The 19104-nt window shown below is 35.5% G+C and overlaps 1 protein-coding gene and 1 pseudogene across 11 annotated transcripts; both read right to left on the bottom strand.

Annotated features, from left to right (window-relative positions):
* Positions 1-925: 925 nt before the first annotated feature.
* LOC105131278 (bifunctional L-3-cyanoalanine synthase/cysteine synthase D1-like) lies at positions 926-4639 on the bottom strand. Of its 11 annotated transcripts, none has more exons than XM_011034184.1 (11): positions 4571-4639; positions 3539-3604; positions 3332-3441; positions 3178-3235; positions 2672-2935; positions 2455-2592; positions 2311-2362; positions 2064-2143; positions 1683-1742; positions 1517-1597; positions 926-1435 (listed from the first exon to the last, which is right to left on the bottom strand). In XM_011034184.1, exons 2-11 carry the CDS (start codon positions 3575-3577, stop codon positions 1346-1348), a joined length of 972 nt encoding a protein of 323 aa, XP_011032486.1. In that variant the 5' UTR covers positions 3578-3604; positions 4571-4639; the 3' UTR covers positions 926-1345. The 11 variants fall into 11 exon arrangements, with proteins under 11 accessions (XP_011032486.1, XP_011032494.1, XP_011032491.1 ...); XM_011034192.1 differs by having other exon boundaries at positions 3539-3594; positions 4588-4606; XM_011034189.1 differs by having other exon boundaries at positions 4588-4604.
* Positions 4640-11407: 6768 nt separating this feature from the next.
* Positions 11408-15432, bottom strand: LOC105131274 (cysteine synthase-like; annotated as a pseudogene).
* Positions 15433-19104: the final 3672 nt, after the last annotated feature.

Genomic DNA, 19104 nt, shown 5'->3' with positions numbered 1-19104 from the left:
TACAATTAACCTCCCTGTGGTTCGACCCCGGTCTTGCCAGGTTATTTATTACTTCGACACTCCTGCACTTGGGAGAAGACAACAATCTTTTCGTCGTGTCAATTTACCTTTTTAAGAGACAAGCTTAATGTGTATTTATCCCCGTTGAGCTTAAACTGACATATTATAAAAATGTATTTTGCAAATTACAGCATACCAATAAATATAATTATAAATTATGATAAATTAGTAAGTGTAATTGTATCTAATTTAATAATTTAAATTATTGGATGAAAATGGTTGTTTAACCATATATATATATATATATATATATAAATATGTACATTCACACATCAATGTCCAAGATATTGTCCTTTTCTTTTGAACAGTTCCCGTGTTTTCTTGATTCGAAGTGGCGTACTGGACTTTTAGGATGCTTACATGTATATTTTTTTAGTATTTTTCTGTAGTTGATTGTGCATATATTCATTTTTCCTTTGTTCTATTCTTCTTCACTTGCCTTTGTAAGGTCAAGAAAATAATAAAATATTAATAGGTTTTGAATAAAACAACGTTAGTTTGTTTGGAATTGCTCATGATAAACCACTTCCTCGTTCCTCTCGACCTACCCTACGGGCAATGTCTCCAAATTCTTCTTCTATTTTGATATCCACTGAATACCAACCTACCTTGTCAAACAGCTGTTTTGTACCTTGTAATATATCTTATGTCTCTATCATGAACCTTGAGATATTTAGGGAGGCAAGTAGTCAGTAGTCAGGTCCTCCTCTCTTGTCCTTGTGCTACTCTTCATTTAGGTCAATTGTCAGCTCCAAGCCGGTGCTTTCCATCTCCACTGTTAAGATGACTGCTGCATGGCCGTTTTTTATTACCACTAGTTAATCATATTATTCTGCAGTTGGAGAGAAAAAGGGAACATAGAGAGTTTGTCTTCAATGTGGGCATAATATCCATGCTCAATAGGTTACAGAAACAGACAAGAGACACAAAATCGCACAGATGCAGTTGGTCTAAGGTGCTGCATTTTGATTTCAAATCTAATCATGTTGTAGCCATCTCAGGTTGAAAAGCAAGAGTTTTACAATCTTAAAATTTCAAGACCGTTGACGTCAAGTCTATTAAGAGTTTTATGCTTGAAGCATTCCTCCACGAAGCATTCATGTGTTGCACGGAGTAGGTACAATTTCAAGGAATCAGGCCTGCGTTGCACAGCCCCTAGTTTAACAATAGTTTAAACAATTTTCATTCGAGTCCAGAATCAGTGTGAATTACGTTCTTCCAGGAAGGAATTGAGCAAAAAAACCATAGTTTAACAAGGTCCCCCGCATGAAAAATCAGTAAGACCTTAATCAAAGGTCATTGTTTCTGCCTCGTGCCTGATGGAATCAAACAGCTTCGAGGAAATATAACGCTCCCCGGCACTAGCAAAAACCACCTGATTGGCAAGAAAATAAATGGCATTAGTAGATTTACAGTGCCTTCTAAATGCCACTTGAAGCAAGCCCATCTGACTCACCACGATGAGTTTCCCAGCATTTTCCTGTCTCTTGGCCAACTTTATAGCAGCAGCTGTTGCGGCACCAGATGATATTCCCACCTACATGGAAAAGGACTGGTTTTCATCGTAAACAGAGAAACACAATGTCCATGAAAAGGAATCTTGAAAAAAGTTTAGTAAATACCAGCAAGCCTTCTTTCAAAGCAATCAGCTTGGTAGTATCAATAGCTTCATCACTCGATACCTAATGTGTGATAGCAGCACCATGTAAGTTTAGTAGCACGATTCCTAAAGAAATGTTAAAAAGATTACCCTCTTATGTCCATTCTACTGGACCTCCAATCACCTCAATTAGACCCAGTGTCTGCTTGTTTATCCTGTACCCAATTATTAATTGAGGACCGAGATGGAAAACCTTTTTTACAAAAATTATTACAATTTTCTTTCATGTTTTCTTCTCATAGTCTCGCCATTAGCATTCAATTCAAATTACAAGCGCAGCCAAAGGAATGGCATTTCAAGCAGATAATTTTAAGAGTTATCAATTGGAAGGAAATGGTTTTACTTTGATAACTTCATCGAGGAGGCCAATATCCAAAACAGGAGGAACAACGCCAGCGCCAAGTCCTTGAATCAGATGTGCACCTGTGACGAAAAAGAAAGCAATGCAGCCATTCAGGATGCAATCAAATCACGAGAACTTTGCAAATTTTGAACAGGCTTACATGAAAATTGATGTAGTAACAGAATTTTAATCACGCTATCTCAAGAAAAAATTAACACTTTCAAGCATGAAGCAATTCAGAAATTACCAGGTTTTTCTCCATTCAGGACTGCACTTTCTGCTGGTTCTACACCATAGACCTAGATGTGAAATGAAAGAAAGTCATGCAATGAGATTATAGGACAGATACCTGCTCTTCACACATACAAACACACACTCCCCGGAAGAAAACCTTAATCTCCGGTTTTTTCTCCTTAAGAAATTTCCCTGCTCCAGTTACTGTACCACCCGTCCCTATCCCAGCAACCAGGACATCAACTTTTCCTGCCGAATCTTTCCATATCTCAGGGCCTGTGGTTTCATAATGAATCTGTATAAATGAAAATAAAGTGATTCCTAAATCTTTTCGACCCAGCAAAGCATATTACAAATACAGATAGGAAGAATACCCTTGGATTGGCTGGATTTTCAAATTGATGAAGCATGTAACCATTAGGTGTGACTTTTAGTATCTCCTCACCCTTTCTAAGGATCTCCTCAAAGCCCATGGTTGGATCTGTGAGATGCAACTCAGCTCCAAATGCCAGCATCACTATTCTTCTCTCTATACTTTTTGCAGCTGGCATGATAATGATAACTTTGTAACCCTTGGCTGCAGCGATGGATGCTAATGCAATGCCCGTGTTGCCGCTTGTAAGTTCAATGAGGACAGTCTTCAGCCAATTTGAAACACAAACAACCAGAAAATAGGGAAATCTTTAGTAGAAATCTTCAACAATTAGAACTAGCTATTTGGCAATTATCCTATGATTTCGACCATTCATGTGCTTGCAGTATTCAATATATTAGCTATATACGGGTTTCAATTTGTCTTATTAAAAATGAGTAGAGAGTGGATATCAGACAACCAGCTCAACAGAAACGTGTTCAGATTTAGAGAACTTTGTTTACTTACCTTCCCCGGAGTAATTAAGCCCTTATCTTCCGCATCTTTGATCATACTATATGCAATCCTGCATATTAAAAATGGAATAACAACTGCATTTATTTCACTAATGACAACAAGGACTAAAAAGACACTGGAATTCTGAAGGTAGCATGTTGTGTACCTGTCTTTAACACTGAAGCAAGGTTCCATCATCTCAAGCTTGGCAGCAATACGGGCTACGCAACCATCCAAGATATTGTTGAGATATACCATAGGGGTATTTCCTATTAACTGCATAACACCACAGAAGAAGGAAGATGCTCACCATTAAGAATACTAAGCATTAAGACAAAGCAGAAGTGATACAAGTAATCCAGAAGAAATTTACTTCAGTGACATCTTTCTTGATTGCACACTTGTCCTCCATATTCCTTTATAGAAAATCTGAAAGCAACTAGTCAAGGTAAACACATCGTCAAGTGATTGTGCACAAACCGGTCCAATAATTTAAAAAAATACCGCAGTCCCTTCAAACTACACTCTCAAAAGATGGTTTCGTATTGCTTCCAAGCAACAAAAACTTAAAGAGGCAATAATTGTCCCAGACAATAAAGGAATTACTTGAGATCTTTGTTCTGTTTTCATGTTCAAAACTTCAGCTAAGCATCAACACGGATAAAAAAAAAACAGATATTTCACTAAGACCCACTAAGCGTCACAGCTGCCACATGAAGCAACATCTCAAAGACATTTTTCTATAGACAACTTCTTACAACACAGCTAGTGGTGACCAAGATTTATGGAAAAAATGCCGTGGATTATTGAAACAAAAAAAATCCGTAAAGGAATAGATCAAGAAACAGTATGCAAAGTTCCCAATAAAACCACAGAAAAATCATCAAGTGAACAACCCGTAAAACGCCCAGCAACAAAAAATCAGTCAAATAATGCAGACACTGGGTTAATTTTGTTGAAAAAATCAATAACTATGAGCATAAATGTAGTGCAAACCAGAGCAAGAGCTAAGAAGCTTCGAAGTTTCAATTTCTTCTGAGTAAGAGTTACGCAGAGTGACATCAAGAACTCAAAAGTCAACAGAATCATAGAACAGGGAGCAAAGTAATGACCAGCAAAAGGTCAGCTAACCAGTACCAGCACTAGAAACAGTTCAATGATGCAGGTTCTGACAACCCAATAGTACAATATCAAGAGACAATCAGCACAAGCAAAGCAACTACCCAATATCGATCGCAGTACAACGATGCAAGACTTGACAGCTCAACAAAAGCAAGAAAATAAATGAACACGGGGAAGATATATAGCACATGAGCAAGATGTACTTCTACGTTTTATCTAAGCAATTCAAAACAAAATTAGTAAACTAAAGACAAGACGAGATGGAAGTGGAATCAGTCCTTACAGAAACAAGAACTGTACCAGATACTGCCTCTGCTACTGCTATCCTTTTCCGTTGACTAATGTTTGGTTTAAATCATCCATTTGCTTTTCTATTTTTCAAAGTTATTCAATTTTGCCCTTTTGTCAATTTTGCTTCTTTACCACATCCCCCGCATTCGTCGCGAGCCGGTTAAATTCTTTTTTCAACACAAGAAAGTGAATGTGAAAGCGTTTTCAGATTGGACATGTTTCTCTGAATATGAGAAAAAAAAATTATAATTGAAAATTCTTAAATGCATTTAATTGAATAAATTAAAAATTATTTATAATAATAAATGTAAAAAACAAAAAGTTATTAAAGATAACTAAAAATTAAATGACAAAAATTAGAAAATAAATATATATCAAGATATATAATCTTGTAACATGGACAATATACCTATTTATATTTAATAACTTTTAATATAAATTATTAAAGATTAAACCTGAAACAAAATTATAAATAAAATCATGGATACAATAACAAAATTTAAAAAAAATTAAATTTTGATAAAAGAGTTAAGAATCAAAAATCAAAATTAAAGCATCAAAAGTCAAACATGAAATATCATAAAATAAGAGGATAAATTTGATATAAAAATCAAATGTTAAATAATAAAATTAATGAAAAAATTAAAAAAACAAGGACCAAATGTTATAAAATTAACAAATAACATACTATTTTGATTTTTGACCGTGTCTTTAAGAATGAAGAAAGAAAAAACATCATAAAAGCTGCATCGTGTAAGAGACAGAAGCAATTATAAGTGCCTCGCTACCATGAAAAGAGCGATGATATGCATCAAACATCATTCAAAATTTGGTATTCAGCCATCAAAAGGTGCTAAACGCAATGCCTAGATGACACTGATGTCTTCTACTTACTGACTCTGATGTTTCATATGCCAACACCTTTATATATTTTAATTAAATGGTTGAAATGCCTCTGCAGCAACTCATTAATTACTAAAAAAAATCATATATAAAATGACAAAAAAACCTTTCATCATAACTTTAAGAAAAGTTAATTCAAAGGGTAATTTTAGTATTTTACTAATAAAAATATTGAAATTTCTTAAAAGCCCCTCACCTTTCTTTTTAATTAATTTATCTTTGGTGGATAATTAAGTAATTTTACCATGCAACTAAAAAAAGAAAAGTCATAGAAATTTAATCCCATGGAAAAGAACTTTTTGCCCTTAGAACCGGATGATAAGTTTTGTGTTGTGAGGGACAGAAAGATAATTTCACTACACAGCAAAAGGCAAAGAGGACTGTAATGAAAGCATGAAAAGCTTTAGCTTTTTCAATTTTATTTTAATTACGTAAACAACCCTTGACCACATGGTCCAACCATATCGGACAGCCAATACAGAACAAAGGTTTCACATGGTTCATTACATTAACAACTCTGTTCTTGAATTTGATTCCCATAAACAATCTTCTCTTATTCACACAAAAGTTTTGAATCTTTTTTCTTTTTGTTACATCTTGAATCCTTCTCCGACAACTTGGTTCTTGACTTGCCATGGTAAAAATCATATTCTACTGGGGCCAGCAAAAGGGTTGTTGGAGAGGCAAGCTAGCTTTATTTAGCATGATACTGCACTTTGGAAAACAAGAAAAAAAGAGAGAACGTTGGGCATTCTTACCTCCAAGTGATCAATGGCTGATCAAGAAGGCTAGTAGTCTAGGTTAGTCTTTCATTGCACATAGGACGTTTTCCGGTACATCGTGAAATGTTTAGCGGGTATGCGTATAAACTCTGTAAATAAGTTACAGTCTAATAAAAAGTTTCCCTATTTCTAATAAATTTAGCTTGCTAGCACCATTCGAGGTAAAATCTGGTTATATGCGTCGGCAATCTGACAGTCCTTACAATCCACAAGTGTTCTTGTGTCAAGCACAGGCTCAGGAAGGAAAGTTGATGCCTCAGTCGAGTGATAAAATCTGGTGCAGGGAAATTCCTCGAGGAGAATAGGGGAACCGAAGTGAAGTACATACAACATTCGAGAATGAATTACAAGATGCCTACTAATCTTCTGACGAACACTGATGAAGCAAAAACTAAGTACCACTTATCAGATCAATATTTTAAAACACTGATCAGACATGCTTTAGTTCTGCTAGCAGTTTGATTTTCATGAAATCATTCTTTATGATCTTGCATTTCCCACTCTACCTCGTGGTTTCATCTAATGGTCTTTTTGTGTCGTAGTGTCAAGTTGCGCGTCTAGGAAGAAGATTATGAGATATCCCACCTCGCAGAAGAAGGAAATGGGCTAGAAGCAATAGGTTATAAGACCCAAAGCAAGCTCAAATGACAAGCACGCAGCCGCGCGGTGAGAACAGAGCGAACTATTCTTTCGCCTTTTACTAAAGAATACCGTGTTCTCGCCGTATATCTCGGCGTCCGCCTGTTTTTGGAGGGTTCTCTTCCTTCGAAGGAGACCCCTGACAATCCTAGCTCAAAATTTTGCCTTGCAAATCTGAAATTCTGGCATAATATCTATGGTCTCATAGCTTTATCCAATAAGAATAATCTTCTCTGGCTTGTAACTGATGTTTGGCTTTCGTCTATTCCAAGCATGATGTCGGGTTTTGACATGAGCACTCCTTGGATTCAAAACATAAATAGCCTTCCGCCCAAAAGGTCTAAGGTAAATTTTTATTATGTAACACACATCAAACCATGTCCAGATTCATGACAAGAAAAGATATCATAAATTGATATATGGGAAACGAATGATTGCTACTTCTTTTTCTTTATCGCTACTTATACGACCTCTACCATTAAAGTGCAAGTCATGTCCTTGCTCTGAAAGTTGTCTCAGATTCTTGCAAATACTAGGAGCACATAGCACCTCAGAGATATAATTCAAAAGGTTGTCTCATACTCAAGAGACTTCCTCATCGGTTGTTATCGATTATTGAAACAAGAAAAGGTTTTCGATTCATGGGAAAATCCCAACGAAGGCCTCTGATAGTCTAGTTCTTTGATTTCCTTCGAGGGCTCACAAAACTCCAACAAACCAGCATGGCTCAAGATCATTAAAGCGAAGTTTGAAAGTTGGTGCTTATGGCAGGTCATTTGCCACAGCCTCAAGGTTTATGAGATTCGATTCAAACTGATATTGAAACAAATCACCCAAGTATATCCCATAACGAATAAAAAAGTGATGAGACAAAGGGTTGAGGGTATAAATAGGAGACATGAAGCAACGTTTAAATTTACTTACCTGGACGGGATCAATGGGCGATCAGCAAGGCTCATGGTCTAGATTAGTGACCTCCACTGCACTTAGGAGGGGTGCTCGTCTAAGGTCTCCCCAAGCTGGGAGAGCCTACGTCAAAATTTGTGGTAGAGGGGGCTGCGCAAGTCGCGGCCCCTGTCAACTCAAGTCATCAAATTTGAGCTATAAATTAGTGTCTTCTGTGGAGTATGATTTGTTTTTAAAGCTTTGAAAGTTTGCTTCTGTCTGGGTTGTTTTTTTGTCTTAGAACTCCAGGAGTTCGAGAAAGAATTCTTGAAGTAGGTTTTGACAGGGACATAAACGTCAAACTGTCTTTCTAAAGCCAGTGGACAAGAAATCAGAATGAATTTTTCAGGAAAGAATTCTTGAAGTAGGTTTTGACAGGACATTAACGTCAAACTGTCTTTCTAAAGCCAGTGAACAAGAAATCAGAATGAATTTTTTTCTCATATTGTTCTTACTGTTTTTGCACTGTTTACCTGTTTGTTTCTGGTTCCATCAATGGGGTCATGTATTGAAATGTGGGCGTGTTAAGGTGCTGTGGTTCAACATAGGCCTTTCCGAGAGGTCTCTTTCCACGGAGAAGGGCATTTACAATTGTTGTTCAGAGTTCTGCCTTACCATTAAGGGACATGGAGTTTTGGTCCTAATGGAAGAGCTTTTCTTGATCATATAGAACTCTGAAACACAGGATTTGTAAAAGCAAAGACCAAATCCTCTCCGGCCAGCAAAAGAACAGTACAGGAAGCTATGATATAGCAATCTTGTTACTGACAAACAGTTCCAGTCTCCTATTAATAAATTAATTGGTTGGTGAATAAGCTCTGATGAATTGATAATAGCATGTTGTAAAACAAGACCAGTAGAAAGGTTGTTGGAGGTGAACTCAACGCCGGCTCATGTTTGTTTGACCTATATCTCCCACATTGGTTACTCAGGAGAAGAGACAAAAGGGCTACGCGTATCAATACAAAGCATGAAGCAACAGTGAAACATACTTACCTGGACGGGGTCCATGGGCGATCAGGAAGGTTCATGGCCTAGGTCAGCCATTTCCATTGCACATAGGATGGGTGCTGGCTTAAGGTCTCCCCAAGAGGGAGAGCCTACGTTATAATTTATGGTAGAGGGGGCTGCGCGAGTCGCGGCCCCTGTCCAGTTCTAGTTCCTAAGCAATTAAGTAATATTCTTCTTACAGGTAATAAATTTTATCCAGCTGAAGAGTGTTTGAGGTCCATTCTTGTGTTCAAGAACTTGGAATGGAATGCTTCACAAACTTCCAAAAACGCATGTCTAATTTGCTCAAATCATTCAGAAACAACCATTGTATTGGGTGTCTAGTAAAGTGGGTCTGTAGGAAAGCCTCTGAGGTTGCTTGTTTAACCAAAAAATCTCTTTCCTCGTTGCAGCAGCTGCAGTGGCACCAGATGATATCCCTACCTGTGGGAGCAATCTAGAATGGAAAGTGTCTCTAGCTTGGTCACTTGATGCCTGTTAATAGGACCTTGAAATTAATAGAAGGAAAGTTCAGCAAGAAGTTGTTGGACGTGCAAATCAAATCCATAAGAGTGCATAAAGGGAAAAATCCGTTGGTGTTCAAATCACAGTTTTAAGCACTGATCAGACATGCTTTAATTCTGCTAGCAGTTTGACTTTCATGAAATCATACTTTACTGATCTTGCATTTCCCACTCTAGCTCTTGATATCATCAAATGGTCTGTTTGTGTCCTAGCGTGTGAGCATATAGGGAGAAGATTATGAAATATCCCACGTCACAGAAGAAGGAAATGAGCTAGAATCAAGTGTGTATAAGAATCTAAGCAAACTGCTAATGAAAGGTACGCAGCCGTGCTGTGAGCACAGAGCGAGCTATTCTTTCGCCTTTTACTAAAGATTACCGTGTGTTCTCCGCTGATAGCGGCATACGCCTATTTTTGGAGGGTTCTCTTCCCTTTTAAGAAGAGCCCTGACAATCCTAGTTCAAAGCTTAAATTCAGACCATGTGTCATTATGTACAGTATGTTTAGTTGAAACACGCATGTCATGCCTATCGTATTTCCTCTGACTAATCGGGAACCTCATCAATAACCTTTGGCAGGGTCTGTCGATGAAGCTGGCAAGATGAGGATAACTTTGCATCCCTTCACTGCACCGATGAAGGCTAATCTAGTGCCAGTGTTATTACCAGTTGTAGCCCCAACGGGGACGCTCTTCAACCAGTTTTGATCAAACATACCCAGAAGCAAGGGCAATAGGTCATAATTTTCATATGATTACATCATATGTGACTGCTAGTCTTGAGATATCCATTCTATATGCACTTCCAATGCTTCATGAATGTAATCGAGCCCTTAACTAACCGGCCCAACCAACAAGATTTTATTACTTGGCAATTTTTGTTGCTAACCTTGCAGTAATCAAGCCCTTGTCTTCTGCGTCTATGATCATTTTTTATGCAATCTTACATGATTGACAAATGTACAAACCTATCATTTCCAAGGCAAAATAGTGTGCTCCGTAAATGGCAAAAGACAAGCACACAGTGAAATAAATATAACTAAAGCAGACATCATTCTAGCTCGCCGGCAATGCTGGCTAGGCAACCATCCACAACTGTGTTGATAAACACCATTGGAGCATTGCTTATTAAATATAGGAGCTGGGACTAATAGAAAATAGTAATTTGCTATCCCTAATATCATGCTATGTGTACATGATAGTCCTGTATTTTAAGACACAATATATTGTAATTAAGACAAGATTTTATACTGATTGTATGCATACAGAGATAGCTCTCACATTGACTATCTCCTTCCAAAACTCCTTAAGTACATATCACTGACTCTTTGTTAAATGGAGATCGTGGCATTCAAACCTAAGGATTACAATAGCTTGATTAATAAAAACAGGGCAGGTAACTGTTTTGGATGCAAATATACTTCTTATTTTTTAAATCGATCTCCATTGTGGTTTTAAGGACAAGGCCATAATCTATTACCTTGTTTTCCCACTTGCAAAGTCAGATCCCACATGAATGAAACACAAGGTGGCTCTTAAGGCATGTAGTATAAATAAGAAGCCCTTCGCAACTGGAGACATACTTACCTGGACGGGGTCAATGGGCGATCAGGAAGGTCCATGGCCTAGGTCAGTGACATCCATTGCACTGAGGATGGGTGCTGGCTTAAGGTCTCCCCAAGAGGGAGAGCCTACGTCATAATTTGTGGTAGAGGGAGCTGCGCAAGTCGCGGCCCCTGTCAAAATCTAGTTTCATAATTCTTTACTGAATTTTTCTTCCTCGAAATTTCAGTACTTCAAATGTTGATGCCTGAGATATGGATATCCAGTCCAAGGTTCCGAGATCAACTGGAATAATGAGGAACAGCGTGAATTGCATCTGAAATCTCTGTTGGAAATTGTTTCAAACATGATTAATAGGATTTTTCATGTCAAATTGAAAGTGAGATATGGAAATTGCTATGTACATTGTTCTAATTTATAGCACACTTTATTTCTGCAAATAATTGCGTGTGATCTGGCTGTGTCATGCTTATAATTATTCTGCTACTTGAAAAGCATTCTGCTTGCTATTCATATCTTTATATTTTTTCGAATATATATTCATTGCATCCAATTGAACTCAACAATTGCATAGTTTTTCATGACATAATATACCATCAACGGGACTTTGTTACAACACTGACTGAAGTTTCTTAATCCATCCCACAAGCCCTTTGTCAATACACATACACAGAGCAGAAAAGCCTCCGCATCAGGCTCATATAAGCCATGATCTCCATCTCAAGGCACAAAAACCATGTTCTCCGCCTCCTTCCTCACCGATTCGAAAAGCACGGTGGATAGGTAACGCTCCCCAAAGCTAGGAAAGATCACCTGTTTACATTAGAAAGAATGGTAAGATGCTCAGTTCAGAAAGACACGACATCTGTTAAATGCAACACTGCTAAGATTTGCCATAGAATATTACCATGCTTGAAGATTTCTATTACATATAGTCGTTCAAGATCATTCATTATTTGAATGGATAATTTCGTCAACAAAAATATCAAGGGAAATGATTGCTAGATTATCAATGATCTTTACTATTTGGAAACAAATTCGTTTCGTCTACGGGGTAGCTTTGGACAGCAGGCTCACTAGCAAGTTGCCGATAGATCTACTTCAAAAGGAAGAAAATCAAACTTACAACAATGAGCTTTCCAGCATTTTCAGGCCTCTTTGCTATCTCAATGGCAGCAGCTCCAGATGATATCCCCACCTGAAATCCAGATGATGCCCTCAAAAGAATTCTTGATTAAAGTCAAACCCAGAAAATATGATCCAGTTAACAGAGTGGAGTGCTGTACAGTTCCGGGTTCCTTCTTGCAACAAATATCAAATAATTGTAAGCTTACCAGCAATCCTTCTTTCAAGGCAAGAAGCTTTGCAGTTTCAATGGCTTCTTCACTTGATATCTGCAAAGTCATGTAACGATCAAGTCTCTGAGGTACGAGTGCAGTAAGGCAATGAAAATGAAGAAACAAAAAACAAACGGTATTTTCTCTCAAGGAATAAATCAGAGCATGCGACAAAGATTAGACTTGAGGAACCTGGATTTGTATATGATGGAGTTTTAGCAATACGTTTTGGAAATTATGTAAGAGAGCACAGACTTAGTTGAACAATTTCATCAAGTAAACTGACATCCAAAACCGCAGGGATGAAGCCAACGCGAATTCCCTGGATCTTATGTGGACCTTGGATCCATTCCAGAAAACAATGATAATGTCAGTACAAATATGATTACATGGAAAAGGCAGCTACTTCAAGAGGACAGAATCATATAGGACATGTCCAATTGTGAAAAATGTTGTGCAAGGTTTTGAATATTTATCTTAAAGGAATGCAAGACAGATGGCTTAGAAGTTCCAACAACAATTGGGAAATTATTCAAACATAAAACAACATAACTCCTAATGCATATACTTTGCTAATCTGACACAGTAAAAGTCGAAAAGATTAGACCAGGATCCTATATCCATAGAATCAGTGAGCTTTATTATTTGTTTTAGCGTATGAAAAAGGTTGGATCCATAGAATCAATGAGCTTTTGCATAACTCTAATCACTGTTTAACTGGACTGTATGGTTTGTGATCAAGTTTACAACATTTGAATTGTAGGTTCTTGGAAAAGAACAAAAGCAAATGAGTGTCCCAGAAACCATGACTCACCAGGTTTCCCTCCAGATAGCACTGCACTTTCAACTGGTTCTACACCATAAATCTAAACACGAAAAGGAAAGAATAAACGCCAAGATAAGAAACAATAAAGAAACTATCAATACCAAAGAAGAAAAAAAGACTTCCATTCCAAATCAAGCAATGCGGAGAAGTGAACCTTTATATCAGGGTTTTGTTCCTTGAGATACTTCCCTGCACCTGTTATTGTTCCCCCAGTCCCTATCCCAGAAACAAAGGCATCAACTTTCCCACCTGACCCTTTCCACATCTATGGTCCAGTTGTCTCATAGTGAATCTGACCAGGCAACATCAGTATGATTGCAATTCTCTCAAATCAGCAAGTCAGAAAACATGCGAAATGAAAACAGATGGCACCTTTGGGTTGGCAGGATTTTCAAATTGTTGCAGAATATAAGCATTAGGAGTCTTTGCCAATATCTCTTCAGCCTTCTGAACAGCCCCCTTCATGCCCCTGTCAGGATCAGTAAGGATCAACTCAGCTCCAAAAGCAAGGAGAACCATTCTTCTCTCTAGACTCATTGAAGCAGGCATGGTAATGATCAGTCTGTAGCCCTTAGCAGCTGCCATGAATGCCAGCCCTATGCCAGTGTTGCCACTCGTAGGCTCAATCAGGACACTCTTCAGCATTAAGAAAGAAAACCATGTCAACACGCAAGTACCTTTGTAACGACATTCACGCTAATTTGTATGCAATGAACAGAAAACGGATCAGTTGACTGTCAATGTCTGGACTAGGTCATTACAAGGCTTGGCAACTAATAATTAAATATCCATTATTGTATCATATCTGCCAGCAGAAAATGATTTTCTGATGCAATCACGTCTTAAGCCAAGACATGTATTGATCAATTTTCAATAGCTATATATAACATATCACTCAATTTCAAAGCAAAACAACCTAACTTGGACTTAAAATTCATGTATCCTATCTGTTCAATTAGGATTGAATCACCAACCTCGCTCGGCTTGATTAGACCCTTCTCCGCTGCATCTGCGATCATACTTATACCCAATCCTACAAACAAGGGAAGAAAGACAAGAAGAATATCAAGCTGAGCTAACCAAAATCTCATTAATGATGATGTTCTAAAGGCCCCATTGTTACTTGTTGAGCAATCCAATTCCATCATTGGATTCAGAAACACATTTGAAGTACCCAGAAACAGAAACATATTAAATTTGGGCAGAAAAGGAAGATTTTCGGCCCTGTCAACCAAATAAACCTGATCATAGCCAAGTTAATATATAAAGCATACCGATCTCAACTTTCCAACAAACAACAACAGAAATCTAACCAATACCTATCTTTGACACTCGAGCAAGGTTCCATCATCTCCAGCTTGGCAGCAATACGCGCCCCACAACCATCCACAACATTGTTGAGATACACCAATGGTGTTTTACCAATAAGCTATATTGGACCACGTACAAAAGAATATATAAGCCAGGGCTCCCATATCAAAACACCTCAAGAACAAATTCAACAGTTTTGTAAATGGCAATAAAGTAAACTTACTCCTGTAACATCTTTGGCAATTGAACCCTTCTCCTCTGCCATTTTTGTTCCGGTTACTGAACAAGCATAGAACACATGGAGTGATCAGCCAAAAAAAAAAAAAGAAGCTAAAAAGGACAAACCTTTACAGAAAAAATAGCAGATACTGCAACCATTGAAACAATTCACCAAAACACAATTTAGTTTATAAGGAAATGATTCAGGAACTCCAAGTTTCAATTGGGACACTCTTGCACCCACAAATACAAACATTATAAACCAAAAAAAAATATAGCATCAACCCAGCAAAAAAAAATTCTCTCCTCGTAGCCCCATGGGAGTGCGGCGTAAATGGAAGTTGATCCAAATTTATTTATTTTTTTGTTTTAAGTCATTTTAATATGTTATTATCAAAATTAAATTTTAAAAAAATAAAAAAATATTATTTTTATATAAAAAATACTTTAAAAAACAATCATGCTCCAGCACTTCAACAATGGCCAAACCCTTCGCCAAAATCCATGAACTGATGAAAAACTAAACCTTATAAAAACCAGCATCAACACATACAATATCAAAGAGTAAAAATTGAGAAAAGCTATATATCAAACCTTGAGGTTCTTGAACTTTAAACAATGTAAGCTTGCAGGCTAAAATCTTTCTTACAAGGAAAAACAGAGAAATGAAAGAAAGTCAGATATTCGATGGACTTAAGAGAACTTACCAAGAAATCCTTACCATCTATATAGAGAGAGAACAAGGAAAGTAGGGAGCTTCTTGCAATGAAATAGCAATAGTAGCTGGCTGATATATACTGATCTTTTAGCATATTTTTTATACAAATTTATTTTAAATTAATTTTTGTAAGTGGAGTTGTCAAAGGTTTAGCTTCTAGTGTGATTGTCAAAGTGAAGCTTTTGACTTGACCAATCTTGTCTTTGTTCGTAACAGGTAATTCCACTCATCTTCGATTTGGCCTTTTCCTTCTCTTTTTTGACGTCATTCTTTATTATCTTAAATAAAAATGGGTCTTTTAATGGTGGACTTTTCTTTGATGTGTGTCCTTATCAGCCGCAATACTAAACTTGTCCTGCACGACGGATAGACTTGGGATTCAGCCAATCAGGTTTTTAGTGACAGGGACCGCTTTGGATTAACATCGCTTCTGTTTTAAAAACTTTTTATTTAAAAATATATTAAAATAAAATTTTAAATTTTTTTATTTTATATTATCCTATCAAAATAATTAAAAAATATCAATTTAATATATTCATAGAGTAATTTTTTTTTAAAATGCGTTTGAATGTAATTGTAAATATAGTTATTTATTAGTTAGGTGTCGTCATTTTATGCTGCGGCTAAGCTTTTATTTTAAAAAATATAAGATATAAGAATGTTAGGTCTGATTATAACGCTAAACCTAAAAAATTGATTTCAAATGCTGAACCCGTTATCCTTAAATCCTGATACCAGATATAAGAGAATTGGGTCCTGACATTGAAACCGTTACCTTTGAATTCTGATACTAAACCCAAGAGAATTGGGTCCTAATATTGAAACTAATAGTCTTGGGCCTTAATAACGAACCTAAAAAAATTGTGTCTGGAAGCAAGATCCATTACTCTTGGATCCTGAAGCAAAACCCAAGAAAATTGATTTTTGAAGCAGGATTCATTAGCATTGGCTCTTGAGGCAGGACCCAAGTAAATTGGGTCATGATGCATAATCCATTACCCTCAGGTCCTAACATGAGACCAAGAAGAATTGATTTTCAACGCCAGACCTATTATTCTTTGTTCAACATATGGACACATTGTCTATGAGTTTGGATGCGAGACCCCACAACATGAGGTCAGGCAAAGTTGTAAGACTCAGGTGATTTTGGTCTGTGTCTCAGACACACCCAAGCAACTTGGATTAGACAACCCTTTCTAACCTTAATTTTTTTGGGTTTGGAAAGAGATACTTGGTCTAAGTTAATAATAATAATTGATTTTATCATTAAAATCAAATTTATATTTTTTTCAATAGTAATAATATTTATTTTAATTTTAATAATATTCATAATGATATTTAACTTATTTGTCTAAATTCTTATATTTTTTAATCTTTTAAAAACAATTATGGTTTTTCTTCTATGGTAATAATAACTTTTTAAAAAGTTTTACTAATGATAATAGCAACAATAATAATTATAATAATAGTTCTTAATTTTATCTTTCAAATCAAATTTATTATTGTTTTTTAGTATTAATAATATTTTTTACAAATTTATTAATTATTATATTAATAATATTAATTATAATCAAAATAATAATATTTATAATAAAAATAGTGATATTTTTAATTCTAATAATGTTAATTATAATAAAAATCATAATATTTATAACATAAATAATAATATTTTAAATTATAATACAAATAATAATAATTAGAATACAAATAATAATATTAAACTTATATAATCCAAGTTTATATAGTGATAATTATTTTTTAAAATTTTTTTATTAACAATAACAATAATTGATATTATATTTTTTTTCTTTATTTTTCAAGGTATGTAGACCCAAACAGCACGGGTGTACAAACTCTTGAGGGGTTCGCGAACTCCAAATGTAGATCAGAAGAGACCCAGGCACACGAGCTGCAAATTGGTTGGCAGTCAAGTGCATAGGTATGGGTGTAATGTCTAGGGCATGGCAGGCTCAACATTAGGTGTCTGTAGTGTAGGTTTGTAAACCCACTATGCCCTTTCAAAAATTGCACTAATTGTTTTCTTTTAAATTATCATTTTAATGTCAAATGTATCCCAATAAAAAACAACCGTACCTCTTTGTAATCTTTGCAACTTTTTATGGCAAGGATAACTTTGCTATTATATTACACCAATTCATAATATTTTATGTCAAGGTAAACAATAACAGAGACACCCCACTATACCTTATCAAAATTTACATTAATGTCTTTTTTTTAAATCATTCCTTTAATGCTAAATGTATTCCAATGAGAAGACAACTCCACCCCGTGTAATCTTTGTACCTCTATGTGGTAAAGGGAGCTTTGTCATTACATTGTTTTAATATACAATATTATGTATCTAGGTAAACATTAACACTTTTAGTATAGTATATAGTAATCCCAAGTCAAGTTTTTTTTTAAAAAAAATTAGAATTGACTTAATTTGATTTATAAAAGCACTAAAATATTGTGCAGCAAAAATTAAAAATTTATTTTTTAATATTTTTATAACATTTTAATATAACGATATCAAAAATAAATTTTAAAAAATAAAAAAATATATTATTTTGATATATTTTTTAAATAAAAAATATTTAAAAAAAAAACTAGTACAATATCAACCACATACATGGTTAAAATCCTTTTTTATATATGTATAAAAGAAGTCTTCAAAGTAATGTTCTTATGAGTTATTCTAGGTTTGCTTACCTAACCCAACCCATAAATTGATAAACCGAATTTTGAGTTGTGCCGGATTTAATTACTTTGCTTCACATTCATGTTATACTTATACGAGGCCAAATCTAACGACTACCATTAGAAGTTGATACGGTTTCTTTTTTCACAAGGGTTGCAAATCACTATTTTAAAGCAAACTAAAAACTTCTGAAATAATTAAATAAAACTAAAAATTAAGTCTGTCTCATCTACCTTCACACACACACACATATCTGTGTGTGTATTTTTTTTTGTGATGTTATAATGTCTAACAGCTTCTTTTTTTTCTTTTCTCATCCACCTAATTCTGAAATATATAAAATATTTAAATTTTAATAATTAATATTGATTCCCTTCAAGTATGGCATTATCTCTTAAACAGCAACTAGCAATTAAAAAAACCACAGGCTCCGAGCCTGGTTACTACGGCCATCCATCGATCCCAGATTCATCCCCGCAGAGAAAAAAATTATGATGATTATGAATAAAAAAGAAAAAAGAGATTGATTTGATGTTTTAAGATATTTATTTATTTCTTATATTTTGAGATTGTCATAGTTGAAATTTATTGATTTTTTTTAAATATGTTTGATATTGTTAAAAAATTATTATTAATATTTAAATTGATTTAAGAGTATCCCTAATTATTGTTGGAAAAGAAAAGAAAATTACCAATTGACAGCTTGTTATTAATTATCAAGAAGATGTATCTTCTTAGTTTTATTTAATTATTATTATTTATAATATCTATATTATTTAATTTTGATAGGTGAGTTAAATCAAACAATACAAATATTACAGTGTTTTTTTCACTTCCTGGTATAAGCTGAACCCAAGACATCTTATACCAAGGATTAGCAGGCGCATGCAAGGGTTTTAACTTTTAACCGTGTTTGATGTGAAATGCATAAAGAAGATTCCCACATCGAGAAAACATAAGATGTGGGCAAGGCATGGGGATATAAATAGGAAGCTCAAAACAACGAGAGACATACTTACCTGGACGGGGTCAATGGGCGATCAGGAAGGTCCATGGCCTAGGTCAGTGA

The sequence above is a fragment of the Populus euphratica genome, unplaced genomic scaffold (assembly GCF_000495115.2).
Source record: "Populus euphratica unplaced genomic scaffold, PopEup_1.0 scaffold103.1, whole genome shotgun sequence".
Taxonomy (NCBI): Eukaryota; Viridiplantae; Streptophyta; class Magnoliopsida; order Malpighiales; family Salicaceae; genus Populus; species Populus euphratica.
Note: the sequence above shows the minus strand (reverse complement) of the source record. Positions and strands in the feature narration are given on the sequence as shown.

What these genes read in the sequence shown, in the direction of transcription:
- LOC105131278 (XM_011034184.1), bottom strand. Translation starts at nt 3,577, where the DNA reads ATGGAGGACAAGTGTGCAATCAAGAAAGATGTCACTGAA. An exon ending in AAAATCCAGCCAATCCAAGG is followed by an intron (nt 2,593 to 2,671) that starts GTATTCTTCCTA and finishes TCATTTATACAG; the next exon opens with ATTCATTATGAAACCACAGG. An exon ending in TCCTCGATGAAGTTATCAAA is followed by an intron (nt 1,743 to 2,063) that starts GTAAAACCATTT and finishes ATCACACATTAG; the next exon opens with GTATCGAGTGATGAAGCTAT.